The sequence below is a fragment of the Nothobranchius furzeri genome, chromosome 3 (genome assembly GCF_043380555.1).
Source record: "Nothobranchius furzeri strain GRZ-AD chromosome 3, NfurGRZ-RIMD1, whole genome shotgun sequence".
NCBI classification, from domain to species: domain Eukaryota; kingdom Metazoa; phylum Chordata; class Actinopteri; order Cyprinodontiformes; family Nothobranchiidae; genus Nothobranchius; species Nothobranchius furzeri.
Genome location: NC_091743.1, coordinates 48,208,710 through 48,227,027, shown reverse-complemented (window position 1 = coordinate 48,227,027; position 18,318 = coordinate 48,208,710). Strand labels below are relative to the sequence as shown.

The following is an 18,318-nucleotide window of genomic DNA, read 5'->3' as shown; positions in this document are numbered from 1 at the left end:
ACAGCAGCGTCTTGACCAATCACAAGCTTGCGTTGTCCGTCTCGACTGACGGATGTTTGGAAAAGAGAGCTCGACTCCGTCCGTCCTTGTGGAGCTCTCCAGCAGGCCCACAAGGACGTTGCTTGTCTCCGCATTGACGCAGATGGAGAAGCATGAATCAGGCTAAGGCGTTCCCTGACCAGACGAAAGATGCAGTCCCTCCAGCATGTCCTGGGTCTCCCTTTAGGTCTCCTCCTGGATGACCAAGCTTTTCACCCTATCGCTAAGGGAGAGCCCAGTCACCTTGCGAAAAAAATTCACTTTGGCCGCTTGTATCCGTAATCTCGTTCTTTCAGTCACTACCCAAAGCTTGTGACCATAGGTGAGGGTCGTAACATAGATCAACCGGTAAATAAAGATGCTTCGTCTTCTGGCTCAGCTCTCTTTTCACCATGACAGGTCGGTACGCCCGCATCACTGCAGACACAGCACCAATCACAACACTCGGTAACAAGACCCTGAGATACTTAAACCCCTCCACTTGGGGCAGGAACTCATCCCTGACCTGGAAAAGGCCTTCTACACTTTTCCGACTCAAGACCATTGCTGAATTTAGAGGAGCTGATTCTCATCCCAGGTGCTTCACACTCTGCTATGAACCACTCCAGCAAAAGACGGAGATCACATTCTGATGAAGCCAACAAGACCATATCATCTGAAAAAAGCAGAGACCCAATCTACAGGCCACCAAACGGATGCCCTCAACACCTTGGCTGTGCCTTGAAATCCTGTCCATAAAAGTTATGAGCAGAATCCGTGACAAAGGGCAGCCTTGGTGGAGTCCCACTCTCATTGGAAGTAAGCCTGACTCTCCCAAAGGGCCTTTTGAGGGTCGAATGCTTTCTCCAAATCCACAAAACTCTTGTAGATTGGTTGGGCAAACTCCCACGCACCCTCCGGGACCCACTAAGGGTAGAGCTTGTCCAGTGTTCCACGGCCAGGACGAAAACCACATTGCTCCTCATGAATCCGAGGTTCGACAAACTGACAGACTCTCCTCTCCAGAACCTCTGAATAGACCTTACCAGGGAGGCTCAGGAGTGTTATCCCTCCTGTAGTTGGAACACACCCTTTTTAACTCATTCACTGCCAGATATTTCCTGATCGGTAAAGCCCTTCGCTGCCAGCGTTTCTCACCATTTCTACTGTTTTTTTAAGAATCACAGAACGTTGTGCACTAGGATGATGTCGACGCCAAAACAACCAAAACAACCAAAACAAAGCGGAGGCTCATCTCTTACATCAGGAAGAATCTGCACGTTTCGAGCGTTATCCATTCTTTCATAATCCATTGTCGAATTGTGATTGGCAGAAGCTTTTCCTGTTCGCTCCTCACTTTTTTATACAGCAGCGGCCCAAAATGATCTCCTAACACATGGATTTTCTGCTTCCTGATCACGTGACGTGTGATGTACTCAGATGAGGATCGGCTTTAGAGCTGAGATGTTTGTTCTCACGGTGCGGGGGCTCGTTCCGAAAAACATGCAAATGACGACTCTAGTCATCATTGGCAGTGAACGGTTGGATTTAAAATGACAACTTTAGTCGTCAATGGCAGTGAATGAGTTAAATGGGGGAACCACCACCCCAGCCTGCCATTTCAGTGGAACCGCCCCTGATGTCCACACGACAGCCAACACAGCCCTATGACATCCAGAGCCTTAAGGAACTCCGGGTGGATCTCATCCACCCCAGGAGCCTTATATCCACTGAGGAGCTTTTTGACCACCTCAGTGACCTCAGCTCCAGGGATTGGAGTGTCCAACCCAAAGTCCCCAGGCTTCGCTTCCTCACTCTGCATCTTTATGTATTTAATTCCTCCCTTATTTAGTTATTCGGATCAGTCCTCCATAGTATAGCGGATAGGACTGACTTTGTAGCCAACAACTGACAACCAAATAGAACTAAACTAAGTTTCATTAAACTAAACTAAAACACTTACAGCTAAAGTGAGCATTTTTGTCTCACTAGCCAATTTAAATAGGTTTACAGGCATCTTGATATGCACTTTTAAACATGTTTATATTATCCAACATTTTTGTAACTTGTCACCAGTAATTAGTCATGAAGTTAAATCTTGTGAGAAGCTATCCCGAGAGAACCTGAGAAAATATGGCAGAACTGAGAAATAAGGAGGAAACCATTTTGTTTCGTAGGGCTCGATCCTTGTTCATCACAGACTCCCAGAGGAGTCTGTTATCATAACTTTAAATCAATGTCTTTTTTAAATCATTCAAAAATAAAGTGAACAAACATTAACAGATACTATCGCATCAAACATGTTGGTAAGAATTCTGAGGAAAAAAAACTGAAAAGACAAAAATGTATGAAACAAACAAGTTTTATTTTATTTGGACAAATAACTGTTACAAAATAATGTGACTCTCGATTACTGAGTGCACCACCACAGAGAGCAAGCACAGAAAAATACGGAACAATATTACTGCTCACTTTTACTTTTCTGATAAAACTAGTTCCCCACGTTCCTCTGAAAGTGCTGCGTCTATTTGGCCAACCGCCCCAACACTTCCAGCGCCCTCCCCTCTGTCAGTGTCTTTAGGCCTCTTGCGTCTTTTGTTCAGCAGAGGGTTGTTGGACGTGTCCAGGTCCTTGATCTTCACCTGGTCATAGTCCACTCGCATGGTGGCCAGGGCGCTGGTCATCTCCTCCTGTTGGAATACAGATAACTCTCAGCTGGGTTTTTCTGCCACCTTGTGGCCAAAATGTCACTGAAGACAGACAGATTGAGTCTCACTTTCACATCATCCCACAGCTCCATGTCTTCTGCCAAAACACGAGAGGTGTGAAGAGGTGTTGGAGGAACCACCATCCACTGCTGTTGGATAAAACCAGAGACATCCAGGATTCAACTGGGAGTCACGTACAGGAGCCTGGAAAATCCCTAACTTACACTGATCCAAGGATGGTTCATGAACTGTCTGATGGTCATCCTCTCACTGGGCTCGGTCTTCAGTAGCTGAATAATAAGCTGTTTGGCTGAAGGGGGAATGGATTGAAATAAAAGTTTAAAGGCCATGCTAAAGTGTGTCAGTGTAAAGTTATAAAAACATTGCTAAGTGGTCCTTCTTCAATGACCAGACTTTAGAGAATTACCATTTACATACAAGTATAATGAGGCAACGGCTAGTCCGAGCACAGCCAAGACCAAAGCTGAAAAAAGCTCCAGTCTTCAAAATCTTAGTGAAATTCCTGTTAATATCACTTTATAAAACTTAACACCAGCTTCGGTTTTGCATCACACTGTCAAGAGAGCTATTGAGAAATTATGACTGGACTTGACCGCTCAAGAGCTGGAAGTGCTGCCTTTGCTGCTACAGGGTCAAATTACACTTTTTAATTAATTAATAGTTATACTCATGAAAATAACCAAATCATTTAAAATCTGCAATAAGGTGCAAGATAGCAAATGTAGAGAGTAATGTGTTTCCTACTTTTATGAATGGATGCAATGCATTACACTGTGATTAGTTTAATACATAAATGAATGAATTTTATAAATAACTTGCATACATGCAGTGGTAGTTTGGAGAATGTTTTAGAACAAAGGCAATCGACTCTGGTTTTGACCATAGACTGTGTATGTATAAGATGAACGAACCATCCGCGCCGTCGCCCGTAGGTTTCTGATTAAAACCCATTGGGCGATTCTCACCACTGCCATCTTAGCCCCGTTACACATCTTGTTACGTACAAAATTGGAGCTGAGAGAAGGGCTGTGAGGGTGGGGGCAAATGGTTGTCACCCATCAGACTCTGAGCTGATTTGCGATGAGCTAACTGTGCTAACCGAAGCTAACGGAGGTTGGTGGGCACTTTTAGCCGGAAAACCACGGCTGAGCAATTTTGCCTTCTGGGCTGTAAAGCCTAATTTATACTTCTCTGTCAGCTCCACCTGGGGGGACACATGCATTGACAGGGACGTTTTGCCTTCGGACTTCTCCGTGACCGTCACCTGGGGGGGAGTGTTGCAAAGCAAATCCCTGCCAGGACCACAGAGGCATAGGCATAGCGCTTTTCTGTGGTATCACCGTTACAGTCATGTATTCGGTGTAAGATGGTGCATTTTTGTGTTTCAGTGACTTTTTAACACAAACAAATTCATCCCACATTCTCCACCTCTTTGTGAGCTTGCCACCTCTAAACCCAAGTTTCTGGTCAAATACAATGTATGCTGCATATCTTTGTACGCCTCCAGTCACGGGTTAATAAACGTTCATATTTTCCACGAGGTATTCTTAAAGCTGCTCTGTGTCTGCCGCTACATATCTTCGGCTGTCTTTTCATTTTTTTGAGGACGCGATGGCGGTGCTGTTGACAAATTTAATGGAAGCGGCATCCTGACCAATCGCCAGTCTTCGAACCGACAGACAGGGAAGTATAAATCAGGTGTTAGTCTTTTAACTCATTCACTGCCATTGACAACAAAAGTCATCATTTTAAATCCAACCGTTCACTGCCAATGATGACTTTAGGCATTTCTTTACTGTGTAGGCGTCGGAACGAGCCCCCGCACCCTGTGAACAAAAATCCCAGCTCTAAAGCTGATCTTCATCCGCGTACGTCACACGTCACGTGATTAGGAAGCAGAAAATTCATGTGTCCTCGAGGGCCGGTATCCTGCACGTCTTTGCTCCAACACTTCTGATTCAGTGGTTGATTCACCTGTTCAGCAGCTGATCAAGCTCTGCAGAAGCCTGTTAATCACCTGCTGGTTGAAATCAGGTGTGTTGAAGCAGAGTTGAAACTAAAATATGCTGGATAGCGGCCCTCGATGGACCAGGGTTCCCCACCCCTGTGTTAGGAGATCGTTTTGGGTCGCTGCTGTAAAAAAAGTGAGACGCGAACTGGAAAAGCTTCTGCCGATCACAATTCGACAACGGATTATGAAAGAATGGATAACGCTCGAAACGCACGGATTCTTCCTGATGTAAGAGGTGAGTCTCCTCTTTGTTTTGTTAGTTTTGGCGCTGACATCATCATAGTTTACAACGTTCTGTGACTTTTAAAAAAACAGTAAAAACGCTGAAAATCGCTGGCAGCGAAGGGCTTTTCAAACGACTGGCAGTGAATGAGTTAACGTGAGGCCGAGGCTCAGACCTTTCAAGCAAGCAGGGGGGCAAGCCCCTAACGCTCCCACTGATGGCTCATCTGCTACCTGTCAATCAAAAGGACACACTCCTAATTATTCATAATTTCAAGCTTTAATTACGTTTTAACGGATAACTTACAAACAACTTCACCCCCCTCAGAGTTGTCATGACGGTAAACTTGACTTATTAAACCAAAAATGTTTTTTGAACCAGGCTGTAAATATGTTTTATTCTGCTGTAAAGTTGGCATTTTTAAAATGGAAGTCAATGTGAAATTGCTCCTTTCTGAAGCCAGCCCCTAGAGGATGAGGGGGGAACTGCAAGTGTTGTCACTTTTACAGTTGGACTCATTTTAGCCAGGTGGAGATTGCCCCTTGATTTTGAGTTCAAACTAATGGTTAGCTCAGTATTGTTGTTGGATGTAGCCTTTATTTCTCCAAATAAAAGTTTTTCAGGGAAAAGATGTTAATTAATTAGAAGTTTTACACAGAAACACACTTGAAAATGACAGAATTATCCCTTGAAATGAAATACGCATGTGCAAGATGAGTTCGTCTCATTGTTGTATTAATTTTTAGTCGACTGCGGTATTAACACTTCAAAAAGTAAATAAAATAGTGTTCACAGGAAAAAGCTTAACATATTCTAAATTCAGACCACCAGTAATGGAAGTATAGGATTACAAAAAATATCTGATATTATGTGAATCTAAAGCATAAATATTAGGACTTTGTGAGCTGTTTGATGTATAAAACAGGGAAAACCTGACCTTCCTGTGAAACGTCGAACCACTCGGGATTGGGAAACTCGTACTGGCCCATTCGGATCCTCTGTTTCATACCAGGGGAGATGGCCTGACCTGTGTTTGAGTAGAAAGGAGGGAAGCCACAGAGTCTGCAGATAGAGGAGAGGTAAGTAAAAAGACACTGATGTGCTCATCAACAATAGATCAGCAGTCATGAATATTCCATGAGGCTGGATGGGACCAACCTGATACTCACAGAATGTACATGATTACACCCAGAGACCACATGTCACATGACTTGTCATATTTCTCTGGTCCAAGGACTTCAGGTGCTGCAAGTATGACACAAACCTGAGCAACAGATCTTCAGCCATAAACATGATGACTGTAAAATCACATTAATACAAGTAGGTTACACTGAAGACGCTCACCAACATAATACGGCGTGTAGCACGGGGTCTGGAGGGAGTTGTGTGTTATCGTCTCCTTTGCGAACCCAAAATCGGTGAGCTTCAAAGTGGCGTTCCTGTCCTTGGTTGTGTACAGCAGGTTTTCAGGCTGATAGGATTAAAGATAACGAATAAAACAACACATAAGTAGATGCTCTTTCCCCTGTTCTTTGTAGGGATTTGTTTTAGGGGTCAGCATCACCTTCACGTCTCTATGAGCGATGTTCATGTTGTGAAGGTAATCTATGGCCATGCCGATGTTGTGCATGATCTCTGACACCTCTGGTGGAAGGATATGGTGTTAGATATCAGGTCAAAACAGGAGGGTGAATAAACACAGGTGTTAAGGCTCTGACCAACCTCTCTCTGTGAAGGCCTGGTCCCTTCTGACCTGGATTCGACTGAACAACTCCCCTCCCTCCATGCTGGGACCAAAAGATCAGAACCAGTTTTATTTTGTCTACCCATCTATCCATCCATCCATCCAACCAAGCACCCACCCATCCAACCAACCAACCAATCAACCAACCACTCGTACATCTATCCAACCAAGCACCCATCCATCCATCCATGCATTTGTCAGTCCATCCATCCATCCATCCATCCATCCATCCAACCAAGCACCCACCCATCCAACCAACCAACCAATCAACCAACCACTCGTACATCTATCCAACCAAGCACCCATCCATCCATCCATGCATTTGTCAGTCCATCCATCCATCCATCCATCCATCCATCCATCCATCCATCCATCCATCCAACCAAGCACCCACCCATCCAACCAACCAACCAATCAATCAACCACTCGTACATCTATCCAACCAAGCACCCATCCATCCATCCATCCATGCATTTGTCAGTCCATCCATCCATCCATCCATCCATCCATCCATCCAACCAACCAACCAACCAACCAACCAAGCATGCATCCAACCATCCAACCACTCATCTATGCATCCGTCTGTCTGTCTGTCTATCATCTATCATCTATCCATCTATTCATCTATCATCTATCTTCTATCAACTAACTAACCACCCATCCATGCATTCATCCGTTCATCAATCCATCTATCTATCCAACCAACCAACCACTCATATGATAAAGTGATGAAGTAACAGGTCTGGGAGTACGCCCAGTAATCCCTCCATCCAGCAACATTTCTGCTCCATATGAGACATTCCAAGGCATTCTAATGCTTGAGAGGATAAACCCTCTGGTGAGTTCTATTTGTTGCTTGATGTTTTCTCCCAGTGTTCCCTGAAAACCTCCTGAAGGAGTTGACCAGGAGGCATCCCAAACTCCTGATCCATCTCAGCTGACTCTTTCTGATAAGGAGCGATTTTATTCTGAGCTCTCTCTGACTGGTGAAGCTTCTCAGCCACCCTACAGGCAGAAGCCAATTGTGTTCTAAAGGTATGAGAAACTCAACTAATAATTTCATGTCCATTTTCAACTCCAACTTACTTTATGGTGAGCTTTTTGCCAAAAAAAACCCCACCCCATTACATTTTATTTGAAATTTAAACATCTTATTGTCCAGACAGACATTAGTATACTGTATTAACTGTAATTTATCTGCAACAAAAGAATTTGTCCCATTTTACAGTGGGATAAATCTGCAGAGGATTTCCTAGAGAGATAGTCAGAATAATGCCAATAACTATGATAAAAGTAGTGAGACAGTTAATGCTCACCACTCCATCACAACGAGCAGACATCTCTTTCCCTGGTACATGTTTTCATACAGGCTGAGGATCCGTACGATGTGGGGCCCTCCCGACGCGCGATAGTGCAGCTCAACCTCCCGTCGGGCTTTAGGAGTGTCATACAGAATCTATCCCAAAAAGAGAGTTTATTAGAACAATTCTCAAGGCAGATAAACTTCATCATCAAACTGGAGCAAAAAGCAACAAAGTGCATTTGGTAACGTGATCCATCTTTAGTGCTTCAGCTCATGGGATCCTGTTTTCCTCGGACACAACCTCATTCCTGAACAAACACGAGTCCAGAGAAATCTGACTCGAGTGTTGGAAAGGAGAGACCTTCCTTCAAAACCACTAAGCACCACTTTCCCTCAAGCAGGGATGCATTCCTGGAAAAGAGGCTGCTCTAAACATTTCATCATGCCTGTTTGTTCATGAGAGACTTTCCAAAGAAAACATGTGGAGTGACTCTGGGAATTGTTTCCCTGTTTATTTTTCTGATACCATTGCTGCTACCCTGCTGAAGGTATTGCTCATAGGAAACATGGAGTTCATTGCTGAATACTTAATGTGGAGCAGATGAGGAAACTTCTGGTCGGAGTCGCACGGGCTTATGTAACACTGTAACAGAGCGCATCTTTGTCCGACTCACAAAAATCTAAACAGAAACGAGAGGACGCTTCCCAGACAGCACATCGCTGTCGGCTGGGGCAGGTTTCAGATTACGGCTCCATTCTGAAATAATCTGTGGGATTTAAATAAGGAAGTAGAAATTACACACACACACCTTGAGGGCACATTTCTCCCCCGTCTTCTTGCAGTAACACTCCAACACTTTGCCGTTGATTCCCAGACCGAGAACCTGACATGTTATTTTGTAATCGTCTGTGACTGAGTTCCTCCTGAAGTCCAGTTTACAGGAAGCAGGTGGTTGGAAGCTCACGTTGCTCCCCTGGCTGGTGGAGTCACCGTCCTGCATCATGGTGCTGTTTACTGACTGCTCCTCCTCATTATGATGCATTTTTATTTTAAGAAAAGGGACTGAAGAAGAGGAAAATATCTTGTGACTCTCTCTTACAGAAAATCATTCTGATCCACCCAGGAGACTTCCTCTGGCTGATCCTAGTCCTCTTCTTGGATGAAAATGAGGCATGATGTCTGAATTCAGGAAATCTTCTTTGAGCTCAGGATTGGGCAGAGCTCTTCAGGGTTAAACTCACAAGATTCCAACTCAATAAGACTAAATGTAACACATCATAAAGCCACTACAAAAGAAAAAGCAGCAGCAGAAATCTGGTCCCCTTTCAGGTCCTCATCATGCATATCTGCTTCTCTCTCTCTCTCTCTCTCTCTCTGATGGGAACCTCTCTAACCCTCTACGTCAGTGCGGAAAGGCTCAAGTTCATTCTCAGTTCGGTTCTCTTAAAGGAACAAGCACTCAGAGAGGAGCGCAGCAGGATACCAGCAGGACATAATGTTTGTGATTTTCCACATCAAGTGGTGCCCAATATGTAAAATACTGAAACCAGAGAGGAATAGTGATTGGTTGTTGTTTTTACAGACATACTGATATGTTTTTTTTCCCAAGGTCGATGCCGATACCGATTTTTAAAGAATTTTGTTGCCAATAACTGATATCTAACTATAAAGGCTGATTTCTACACATTTTAGCAGCGCATTGATTGAGAAAGACAACTGAACACTCACTGTGTGCAATATAAGTCAATACATCTCTTAATATTTATTGAACTTCTAATATAGAACAAACTGTTGAGGTCCATCGGGTCCTTTCTTCAGTCTAGTAGTGGCGGCAGTTGGCCACACAGGTGCCTGATTTTTTAAATTTTTTAATCGGCTTTTAAAAATAAGTTCAGCGGATATAGAAAACATTGAATTTATCGGCCGGCCTCTAGTTGTTCCTCATGGAGTGTAACTTTAGGGACTAACACCTTAAACAGGGCTTAACAAGCTTTTAGGAAACTGGTGGGTTGTATTTTTTAAAGAAACAAGTGGACCCTAGAAATCTAGAAACACTGTATGTCGGTGGCCACGTTCCGTTGGAGCCTCAGCAAGTCTGTCATTGGCCCGAGCAGTTTTAGGTCACCAATCACAGCACTCTGTTTGTAGAGACGTTAGTGGGAGCTGCAACAGAGACAACTGGATGGTCCAATGGTTGCTTTCGATCCCAAACTTAAATTGGCTGAGGTTCTTAGACAAATTTGAGAAGACAAATTTATTAATTTTTGTTATCTCCAAAATATATTTATAGCTCTTTAAGAGGTTTGTCATTTTCCAAATTTTCTATTGCAACTTAAAGGTGTGTGTGTAACAATGTGGATAGGTTTTAGACATAATAAGCATCAAATCTAGAAAACAAAAACACATCTGACATTGACCTTCACCAAACAACCTGACAGGTGCATCATCTCCTCTGGTAAGTAAATATTTGGGAATCGTTTTATTGGAGCTGAAATACTTGATAAGACACGAAATTAAATGGCACCAAATAAACAACTTTTTGAAAACCCTCAGAACATCTAAAGCATGATTGCTCAACACGACTAAAACCATTGCAAACTATCTGACTTCTTGGATGCAAAGTTTGAAGATATGAAAGATGACTCCAGATCTTTTTGCTCAGCAACACACGTGCTTGAGAAAACAACTCGCATTCCTTCATGAATTATCAGTGAAACGGAATCTAACTTCCTGTTTACAGCTAAACTCCTTCCTGTCTCTGACGTTTATGATTTATGCACACAGTCATTTTATTTGCTGTCAACAATAACACAAATGTTCACAGACTTTTAACTTTATTATCAACATGAAAAAAATAGAGAATATCAAAGAGCTAATTTTGCTTTGTTTTATTTTGAAAGGTCAAGTTTTGTCATCCAGTTAAGGAAAGCTGACCTGCTGCTGTTAGAGGTGTAGCCTGGTCTGGAGGCCTTTTCTCTCCCGGTTCCAGACATGAAAACTGGATTCAGTAGAGATGCTGGGTAAACTGGTGGCAGCAACTCAGTTTTCTAAAAATAAACCCAGTCGTTACCGCACAACTTCAACTTACTGGTTGATCAGCGAATTTGCCACTTTTTTATGTGTGATGAAAAATCAGATTATCATTTAAATTTTCAGCCTGTTTAGTCATCTTTGTGGCGTGTAGTTTTAACTGCAGAAGGCCTTATTTAGAGAAACAAACTGAAGTGACTGCAGCTGCTGGATTCCTCTGCTGTAATCAGCCGTGTCGTCGATCCAGACGGAAGAGGTGGTTAGTCCTGCAGCGCTCGGTCCAGCACACGTTCGTCCTGCACCTGAAAGGGCATGGTGACGCGCAGCTGCCGATTCTCCTCCATGGTGCTTTGGATGGTCTCGTAGGCATTTATGTTCCCGGACCAGCAGCGACGAGCCACCTGCAACGTGGAAAATTCACAGACGGAGTGACTGAATGACCAAGGATGGAATACAGCATGCTGCATTTCCTCCTGAACTCTCTCTCACCCCATTGGAGACGTCCCAGTTGAGCATCTGACGAGCGCGTTTTGCCGCCTCACCTGAGCCGTCCAGCAGTAAACCAAATCCTCCGTTTATTACCTCACCCCTATGGGTGAGAATCAAACATAAACGCAACGATGCAAGGCAACAGCCACACAGACTACTTTTCACTGGAGAGGCAGTCAGTCTCACCAGCCAACACCTCCACCGTTGTGCAGAGCGACCCATGTAGCACCTCTGAAAGCATCTCCCACAACATTCTGGACAGCCATATCTGCAAAGACAACCCGCTGTGAGGTGGAAGTGCTCTTTGTGATTCAGATATGCAAACTTCAGATTAAAGCTGCATACAAAAACCAGAATACACACCTGCACAGAAAGCAGAGCCGTCGTACACATTAGAGGTCTCTCTGAAAGGGCTGTCTGTGCCACTGACATCATGGTGGTCTCTACTGATAACCACGGGTGCCTAATCATTTATGAGAGGAAAAACTGCTGAAAATATGTTGATTGCTGCAAACATGGAAAAATCTTAGCAAAGCACTCCTTCTCGTACTGAAACTCTTCCATCAGCAACGGCCTGGTTGATGGCCAAAGCGATGCAGACTCTTCCTTTCTGGTCAGAGTAGAGGATTCTGGCTTGGGATCCCACGACCTAAACCAGGAGAGTCCTCATGAATTCAGATATTTTAGTTATTTCATTGTTTTGTTGTTTTTGTTTTAATTGTAACGTTAGATTTTAGAATGCCCTGAAAGTTGACCATTTTGTGCTTCCCAGCCTCTCTGATCCAGCGGATGTTGTCGCTGTACTGCTGTTTAATTCGGTCCGACACATTGGCAGCAATTTCCTCCAGAACTTTGGCAACGATGTCGTCGGTGACGGACAGATCTTGGGAATCACCAGAGGTGCACACCCAGCGAAAAGGCCCAAAACCTAAAGAGAAAATGTCCCTGTGGATAAATCAAAAGCGCTTCTGTCAGCTGTTTATTAGTGAATCACTTATTTTGCTGACTTGTGAACGTTTGAACAGTCTCACCCCATGATGTGCTGAACATAGGAGGGGTAGCGGAACTCTGTTGCCCCTCCGTCCACCTTGGTGACCTCTGCGCCTGGTAAACCACAAACATGTTCCTCTTCAGTGTTCAAACTCACACTGAATTGTGTATGTGTGCGTGCGTGCGTGCGTGTGTTTGTGTGTGTGCTGTCTTACTCACCAGCTCTTTGGGCCTCTAGGAGGAATGCGTTGCCATAATCCCAGAAAAACATTCCTGCATCAGACAACTTATTGATGGCCTCCGTGTGCCTTCGGAGGCTGTGATGTCACACAAAGCATGTTTTTAAACCAAAATCTTACAGAGGAAAACCTTCAACTGTCTGTCTGAACACGAGAAGATTCCAACCTCTCCTGGACGAGGCTTCGGAAGCGTTCGGGATCGGTGGACATGAGCTGGTGGGCCTGGCGGAAGCTGAGTGAGGCCGGGTAGTACCCTCCATTAAAGGGGTTGTGTAGTGACGTCTGGTCTGAGCCCAGATCTACCAGGAGGTCTCCTGTTTTCTCAAACTCCTGTAGGAGTCTCTCCCTGATCAGAGAGGAGGATCAAAAACTTCAGAAGCATGTGACACGTCTCAGACATGTCGGTATGGACCAGATGGGTTGCGTTAGGGAGATGTTTTCATGGCTAACTTACCACAAGTCCACAATGTTGCCATGGAAACCCAAGCTAAGAGGAGCCTTAGAAGTCTTGGCCTCCCTGTAAAACAAATGAAGATCTGATCTACACTACACTAGTTAATATAACCTGAGGTACTTCATTAAGACACTGCACCAGGTGTTTCCATGTTGGTGAGGGAACATCTGGGGATCCCACCGGTGGAGAAGTTGGAGGTTGCTATGGAGAAGCAACTTCCAACATTTTGTCTTATGACATTTCTGTGTTATGAGGGGAATACGGTTCAATCAGCCTGTTCTCTCGCCTCGTTTTTGATGCAACACAAAAGCATCCCCAAACCATAATGCTGCCACCGCCATGCATGACAGTATTAATGATCCTTGGTGGTTTACTGTATCTTGTAACACTGACTCTATTTCCTGTTACCTGATGCGTTTGATGCATTGCTCCAAGCTGCTGGTGATCTCCATGACCCAGCCCTGCTCGTATCTCTTCTTCAAAGGCACCTCGTCCACCTGAACACAGACCACACACAGCTATTCTCTTGGTCTCTACTCCTACGGCAGTGACTTTGACTGGAAAATAGCTGACCTCAGCAATCACACCAATACAACCAGCGATGACTGCAGCTTTGGCCTGAGCTCCGCTCATCCCACCAAGGCCTGAGGTCACAAAGACCCGTCCCTTCAAGTCATCGGTGCCAAGGTACCTTCGACCTGCATTCAGCACTGTCAGCTGCAAGGAGAAACACAGATAAACTCACACTTACTATAGACTGGTGTTGTACGGTCTATAATAAATGATGTGAAGTTGTTTCACAGACCAGAGTGCCATGAACAATCCCTTGTGGCCCAATGTAGCAGTAACTTCCTGCGGTCATTTGACCGTACCTGGAAATACACGTAACTACATCTTCTTTCTCTTTTGATAACATCAAACATTTTTAAAGGACTTACATTGACACACCAAGTGCAAACATCTTCTCATACTGATCCCTGGAGGAGTAATTTGGAATAACCTGACAAAACCAAACCAAATGTGAGTCTGTTTCCATTGGCTGTGTGGCATCATTAAGTTGGACGTGTGTTACCATGCCGTTGGTGATGACGACGCGAGGAGACGAAGGCAAGCTGGGGAAAAGCCCCATGGGATGTCCGCTGTACATCACCAGAGTCTGCTCTTCTGTCATTTCGCTCAGGTAGCTCATGACGAGCCAGAACTGAACCACAACACAGAACATGAACTTACAGCTGCTTAAGGAGTAACCAGAATCAAAGACCATCCACAGGGCTTACCTGGACCCAGTTACTAAACACCTGTCCGTTCCCTCCGTAGGTCACAAGCTCTTGAGGAAACTGCAAAGTAAAGAAAACTTCACTTTCATCTATTTTATTTATTTTCCCCAGCAGATGCTAAATTTTAAGGTCTGGCAGTATTAGGGGTCCACCTGAGCAACTGCAGGGTCCAGGTTGTTCATGATCATCAGCATTATAGCTGCTGCCTGGCGTGTTTGGCAGGGATACTGGCTGATGGGGTAGGCTCTGGGCATAAGAGGGAAACAAGTGTCTGAAACAGGCTCATTTCTTCATGTTGTGCTTAAAGGTTAAGTTTAGGGCTAGGGTTAGGGTTTCTGGGGCTCCTCTCACCTCATCCGAAACCCTGGACAGAATCGGTACATGTATATGTGGCCATACTGCCGCAGCTCTTGAGCAAATTCGGGTGCAAGCGTTGCATGATGGGAGGGAGGGAAATACCGCAAAGCATTTCTCAATGCCAGCTGGGGGGTGGGAGACAAGAGGCTAGTTAGCATAAATAAATCAGTGTTAGGTGATACCAGACAGACCAGAGATTGGGTTCTGTGTTTTTGTCTGAAATATTGACTTTGCTCTGAGTTTGGCTAATCATTTGTGGCTCTTTGAAAATAATCAATGTTAGGGGTGAACCACCAGCCGTGAGGCGATGCTCAACAGGCTGTGACTCGGCATCCAAATCTGCTACACTTATACATCAGTAATTACAAATGCTTTTAGCAAGATTACCTGTAAATATCAAAAAGCAGTCAGGTTTTGTTCTTCAGTGACACGTGTTACTGCAGCGTGGCTGGTCTCAGGTCAGACAGTTTTACACAGAGATGAGGACAAAGTTGCAGAAGTGATTTTTTTTTCTTTATTTACTCACCCGTTCCTCTTCAGCTGAGAGGTTTGGAGTTCGAACAGGAGCGTGTGGCACGTTGGGATCTCTTCCCCGGTTGGGAGGTAAAGGATCCAGAGGTAAACCGCTACACAGCTGCTTTAAATCTGACATGACGTTGGGTAGTTTCTGGGAAACTTGCGGCTGGACACCGACAGCAGCGTCACTGAACACTGGTGGTGAACTTTTAAAGCCGATCACTTTTCACCATCCTGTCTCACTGGCCTTTGCCCTGGAGAATCCACCAATGACACAGAGGAGAAAGACATGGATGTTCGGTAATTATTGATCCTGCATGTGGCACATGCTTCGGTGGGTAAATACAGTCACTGACCTCTGACCTTTGGCACTTTCATCATTATTGTGTGCCAGAGGTTGAATGCTAAACATTCTCCTTTTGTCAAATGATAAAGAACACTGTCATCAGCAAATTTATGAATGTTTTAAAGACCAAGTTCACTCATTTTTCTCTAGCATAAGTAAAAGCCTAGTGAGTAGATATTCTCATGTACCATGTTCAGCGCCTTGGGCTTCCCGGCAGTGTCGCGAAAGGCACTTTATAAATAAAGCTTTGATTGATTGATTGATATTCATGACCGGAAAGCTCTGACGCTCCTGTTTCAGGAACCAGACGTTAGTAAAGACGGCAGAGTTTGGAGTCTTATTTCCTGATATTTGGACATCTCACTTCTGATTGGCTAACAGCAACATGACTCTACCACTGACTCTGTCTCTTTTCTATGGGCGGCTAATGCAGGAAATAGGGGTAGACAACTATTTTCACATTTAGCCTGCATGTTAAAAATAACAAGCAAAACAGTTTCTCTGTGAAATAGATTTTTAGATGTTAACGACTAAAGTCCCGTACGTGTCAACCATTATGATCAGGGATATTGAGTCTTAATTAATCAATGGGGAAAACTGACATAATGGAAACACTGACACATTCCTGAAGACTTTTATTTGCTTGGTCATTATTAAGGATGTAAGAGAATATTGATGCACTGAAATAGCCGAATACTTCTTATGATACTGGCTCAGTATTTAATAATAATGGATTAGATTTATATCGCGTTTTTCTAGGCAGTCAGAGCGCTTCCGTTATCCACGCACGCTTACATTCACACTGCCGGTGATGGTAAGCTACTATGTGGCCACATCTGCCCTGGGGCGGTCTGACGGTATTTAAAAGCAGTGTATGGATTTTTTGGAGAGTTTACATGAAAACATTAGTTATTTATTTTGTGTGGTGCAAAGCAAACTCCTACAGCTAGGTGGCAGAAGTTTTTACTGCCTTCATTCTGATTCAACAAGACTTCACAACACTGAATGTGTCTTCTTCTGCAGTCATTGCTTGGATGCATCTGGCCTGAGTTTTCAAATTTAATCTAGTTTTAAAAATGACAAATACTTTCATATCACACACAATAGGGCAGCAGTGGTGCAGGAGGTAGAGCGGGTTGTCCAGTAATCGGAAGGTTGCAGGTTCGACATTGCTGTTGTGTCCTTGGGCAAGACACTTAACCCCCTTTGCCTTCTGGTGGTGCTTGGAAGCCTCGCCAGTCAGTGTGCCACAGGACAGCTGTAGCGACATCTCCATCAGTGTGCGAATGGACAAATACACTGTAGTGTCAAGCACTTTACAAGTGTGGCTCCTTTATCATGATTGTATCATCTCCCCTGAGTTAGAATATATCATCAGTCTCGCCAATAGTCCTATTCCTAATGGTACAGAACTTTTTTATACCTCAAAAGTCTGAATAATAAAAATGTAGATTCTGTCAACATTGGGTCCACTGTCCTTTTTTTTAAACTACAAATTAAACCTGTAAACAAATGCCTTTTAATTTGGACTAAAATGGCCTGTATTTGATACAGCGCCTTCTAGAGGCTCTTTAGAACACAATCAGTCATTCACCCTGTCTCACGCTGGTGGTGATGAGCTACGATGTAGCCACAGCTGCCCTGGGGCACCCCAACAGAGGCGAGTCTGCCATAGGTCCATCCGACCACCACCAGCGGGCAAGGTGGGTTAAGTGTCTTGCCCAAGGACACTGTGACAGCGACAAACTGAGCAGGCTCGAACCTGCAACCTTCCTATTACGGGGCGAGCACTTAACTCCTGTGCCACCGTCGCCCCGTATAACTCCATCATTTCTCAGCATAGATAACCTTAGTTTAGAGTTCCTCCACCCATGGGCGTAGATTTGGCATGGACGGAGGTGACATGTCCCCACCAATATCCAGCGATGATGACCCAATAGTCCCCACCAATAACTTGACCTCCAACGTTAAAAACAGCAAGCATTCAATGTCTCCTTACCCTAGAGGTGCAGAAAAGGTTAAATGATGTTCTCTCCTCCACTCCCAACTCTGTAACGCATACGGCCAGTGAGAGATGTAGATTTATAAGTCCCCACCAATGTCAAGAGCAAATTTACGCCAGTGCTTCCACCTCTTCACTTTTAGATCCAAGGCCTTTAACAGCAAGTTTCTAATGGGCCATTCCCATCTGTACCGGGTCGGCCCGGGCCGGGTAGCGTAGGTTGTTTACATATCTGGGTGGCCTGGTATTTTTCCAGGCCAACCAAGGCTCATTCTCAGCCCTCTTCTCGAGGGGGTCTGCTTCAGGCCGACCAGGGCCAACACACCCACTGCTGACAGCAAATTCACACCTTCCATTAGAGCAAGCCTCTGATTGGTGGGTAGAATCAGCCCACATGGGCTTAAGACAAGGATGTGTGGAATCAACCGGGCCAGGCTGGGGCCGACTGGGGCTACCCGGCCCGGGCCGACCCGGTACAGATGGGAATGGCCCATAGGATTCTCCAACACCTTACATTGATGATTTACTCATGTATGAACACATGCACGCTCAGAAAGGTTATTTCAACTTCTCTTCTCATTAAACACTA

At 44.5% G+C, this 18,318-nt stretch overlaps 2 protein-coding genes across 2 annotated transcripts; both read right to left on the bottom strand.

Annotated features, from left to right (window-relative positions):
- Positions 1-2,364: 2,364 nt before the first annotated feature.
- LOC107385717 (MAP kinase-activated protein kinase 2) lies at positions 2,365-9,420 on the bottom strand. The gene is made up of 10 exons (XM_015959789.3): positions 8,838-9,420; positions 8,042-8,181; positions 6,704-6,768; positions 6,546-6,625; positions 6,326-6,452; positions 6,151-6,226; positions 5,919-6,043; positions 2,951-3,036; positions 2,795-2,875; positions 2,365-2,708 (listed from the first exon to the last, which is right to left on the bottom strand). The coding sequence occupies exons 1-10, from the start codon at positions 9,069-9,071 to the stop codon at positions 2,493-2,495; spliced, it is 1,230 nt and encodes a 409-aa protein (XP_015815275.1). The 5' UTR covers positions 9,072-9,420; the 3' UTR covers positions 2,365-2,492.
- A 1,426-nt stretch (positions 9,421-10,846) lies between these two features.
- On the bottom strand, positions 10,847-15,664 carry uroc1 (urocanate hydratase 1). The gene is made up of 19 exons (XM_015959788.3): positions 15,392-15,664; positions 14,860-14,990; positions 14,661-14,754; positions 14,509-14,568; positions 14,304-14,432; positions 14,170-14,231; positions 14,037-14,103; positions 13,805-13,948; positions 13,640-13,728; positions 13,232-13,294; positions 12,944-13,123; positions 12,758-12,855; positions 12,580-12,652; positions 12,304-12,493; positions 12,099-12,197; positions 11,912-12,011; positions 11,735-11,816; positions 11,549-11,648; positions 10,847-11,460 (listed from the first exon to the last, which is right to left on the bottom strand). The coding sequence occupies exons 1-19, from the start codon at positions 15,515-15,517 to the stop codon at positions 11,320-11,322; spliced, it is 2,028 nt and encodes a 675-aa protein (XP_015815274.3). The 5' UTR covers positions 15,518-15,664; the 3' UTR covers positions 10,847-11,319.
- Positions 15,665-18,318: the final 2,654 nt, after the last annotated feature.

What these genes read in the sequence shown, in the direction of transcription:
- LOC107385717 (XM_015959789.3), bottom strand. Translation starts at nt 9,071, where the DNA reads ATGCATCATAATGAGGAGGAGCAGTCAGTAAACAGCACCATGATGCAG. An exon ending in CTACACGCCGTATTATGTTG is followed by an intron (nt 6,227 to 6,325) that starts GTGAGCGTCTTC and finishes TCATACTTGCAG; the next exon opens with CACCTGAAGTCCTTGGACCA. An exon ending in AGCTGTGGGATGATGTGAAA is followed by an intron (nt 2,709 to 2,794) that starts GTGAGACTCAAT and finishes GTATTCCAACAG; the next exon opens with GAGGAGATGACCAGCGCCCT.
- uroc1 (XM_015959788.3), bottom strand. Translation starts at nt 15,517, where the DNA reads ATGTCAGATTTAAAGCAGCTGTGTAGCGGTTTACCTCTGGATCCTTTA. An exon ending in TCGTCATCACCAACGGCATG is followed by an intron (nt 14,232 to 14,303) that starts GTAACACACGTC and finishes TGGTTTTGTCAG; the next exon opens with GTTATTCCAAATTACTCCTC. An exon ending in TATGTTCAGCACATCATGGG is followed by an intron (nt 12,494 to 12,579) that starts GTGAGACTGTTC and finishes ATTTATCCACAG; the next exon opens with GGACATTTTCTCTTTAGGTT.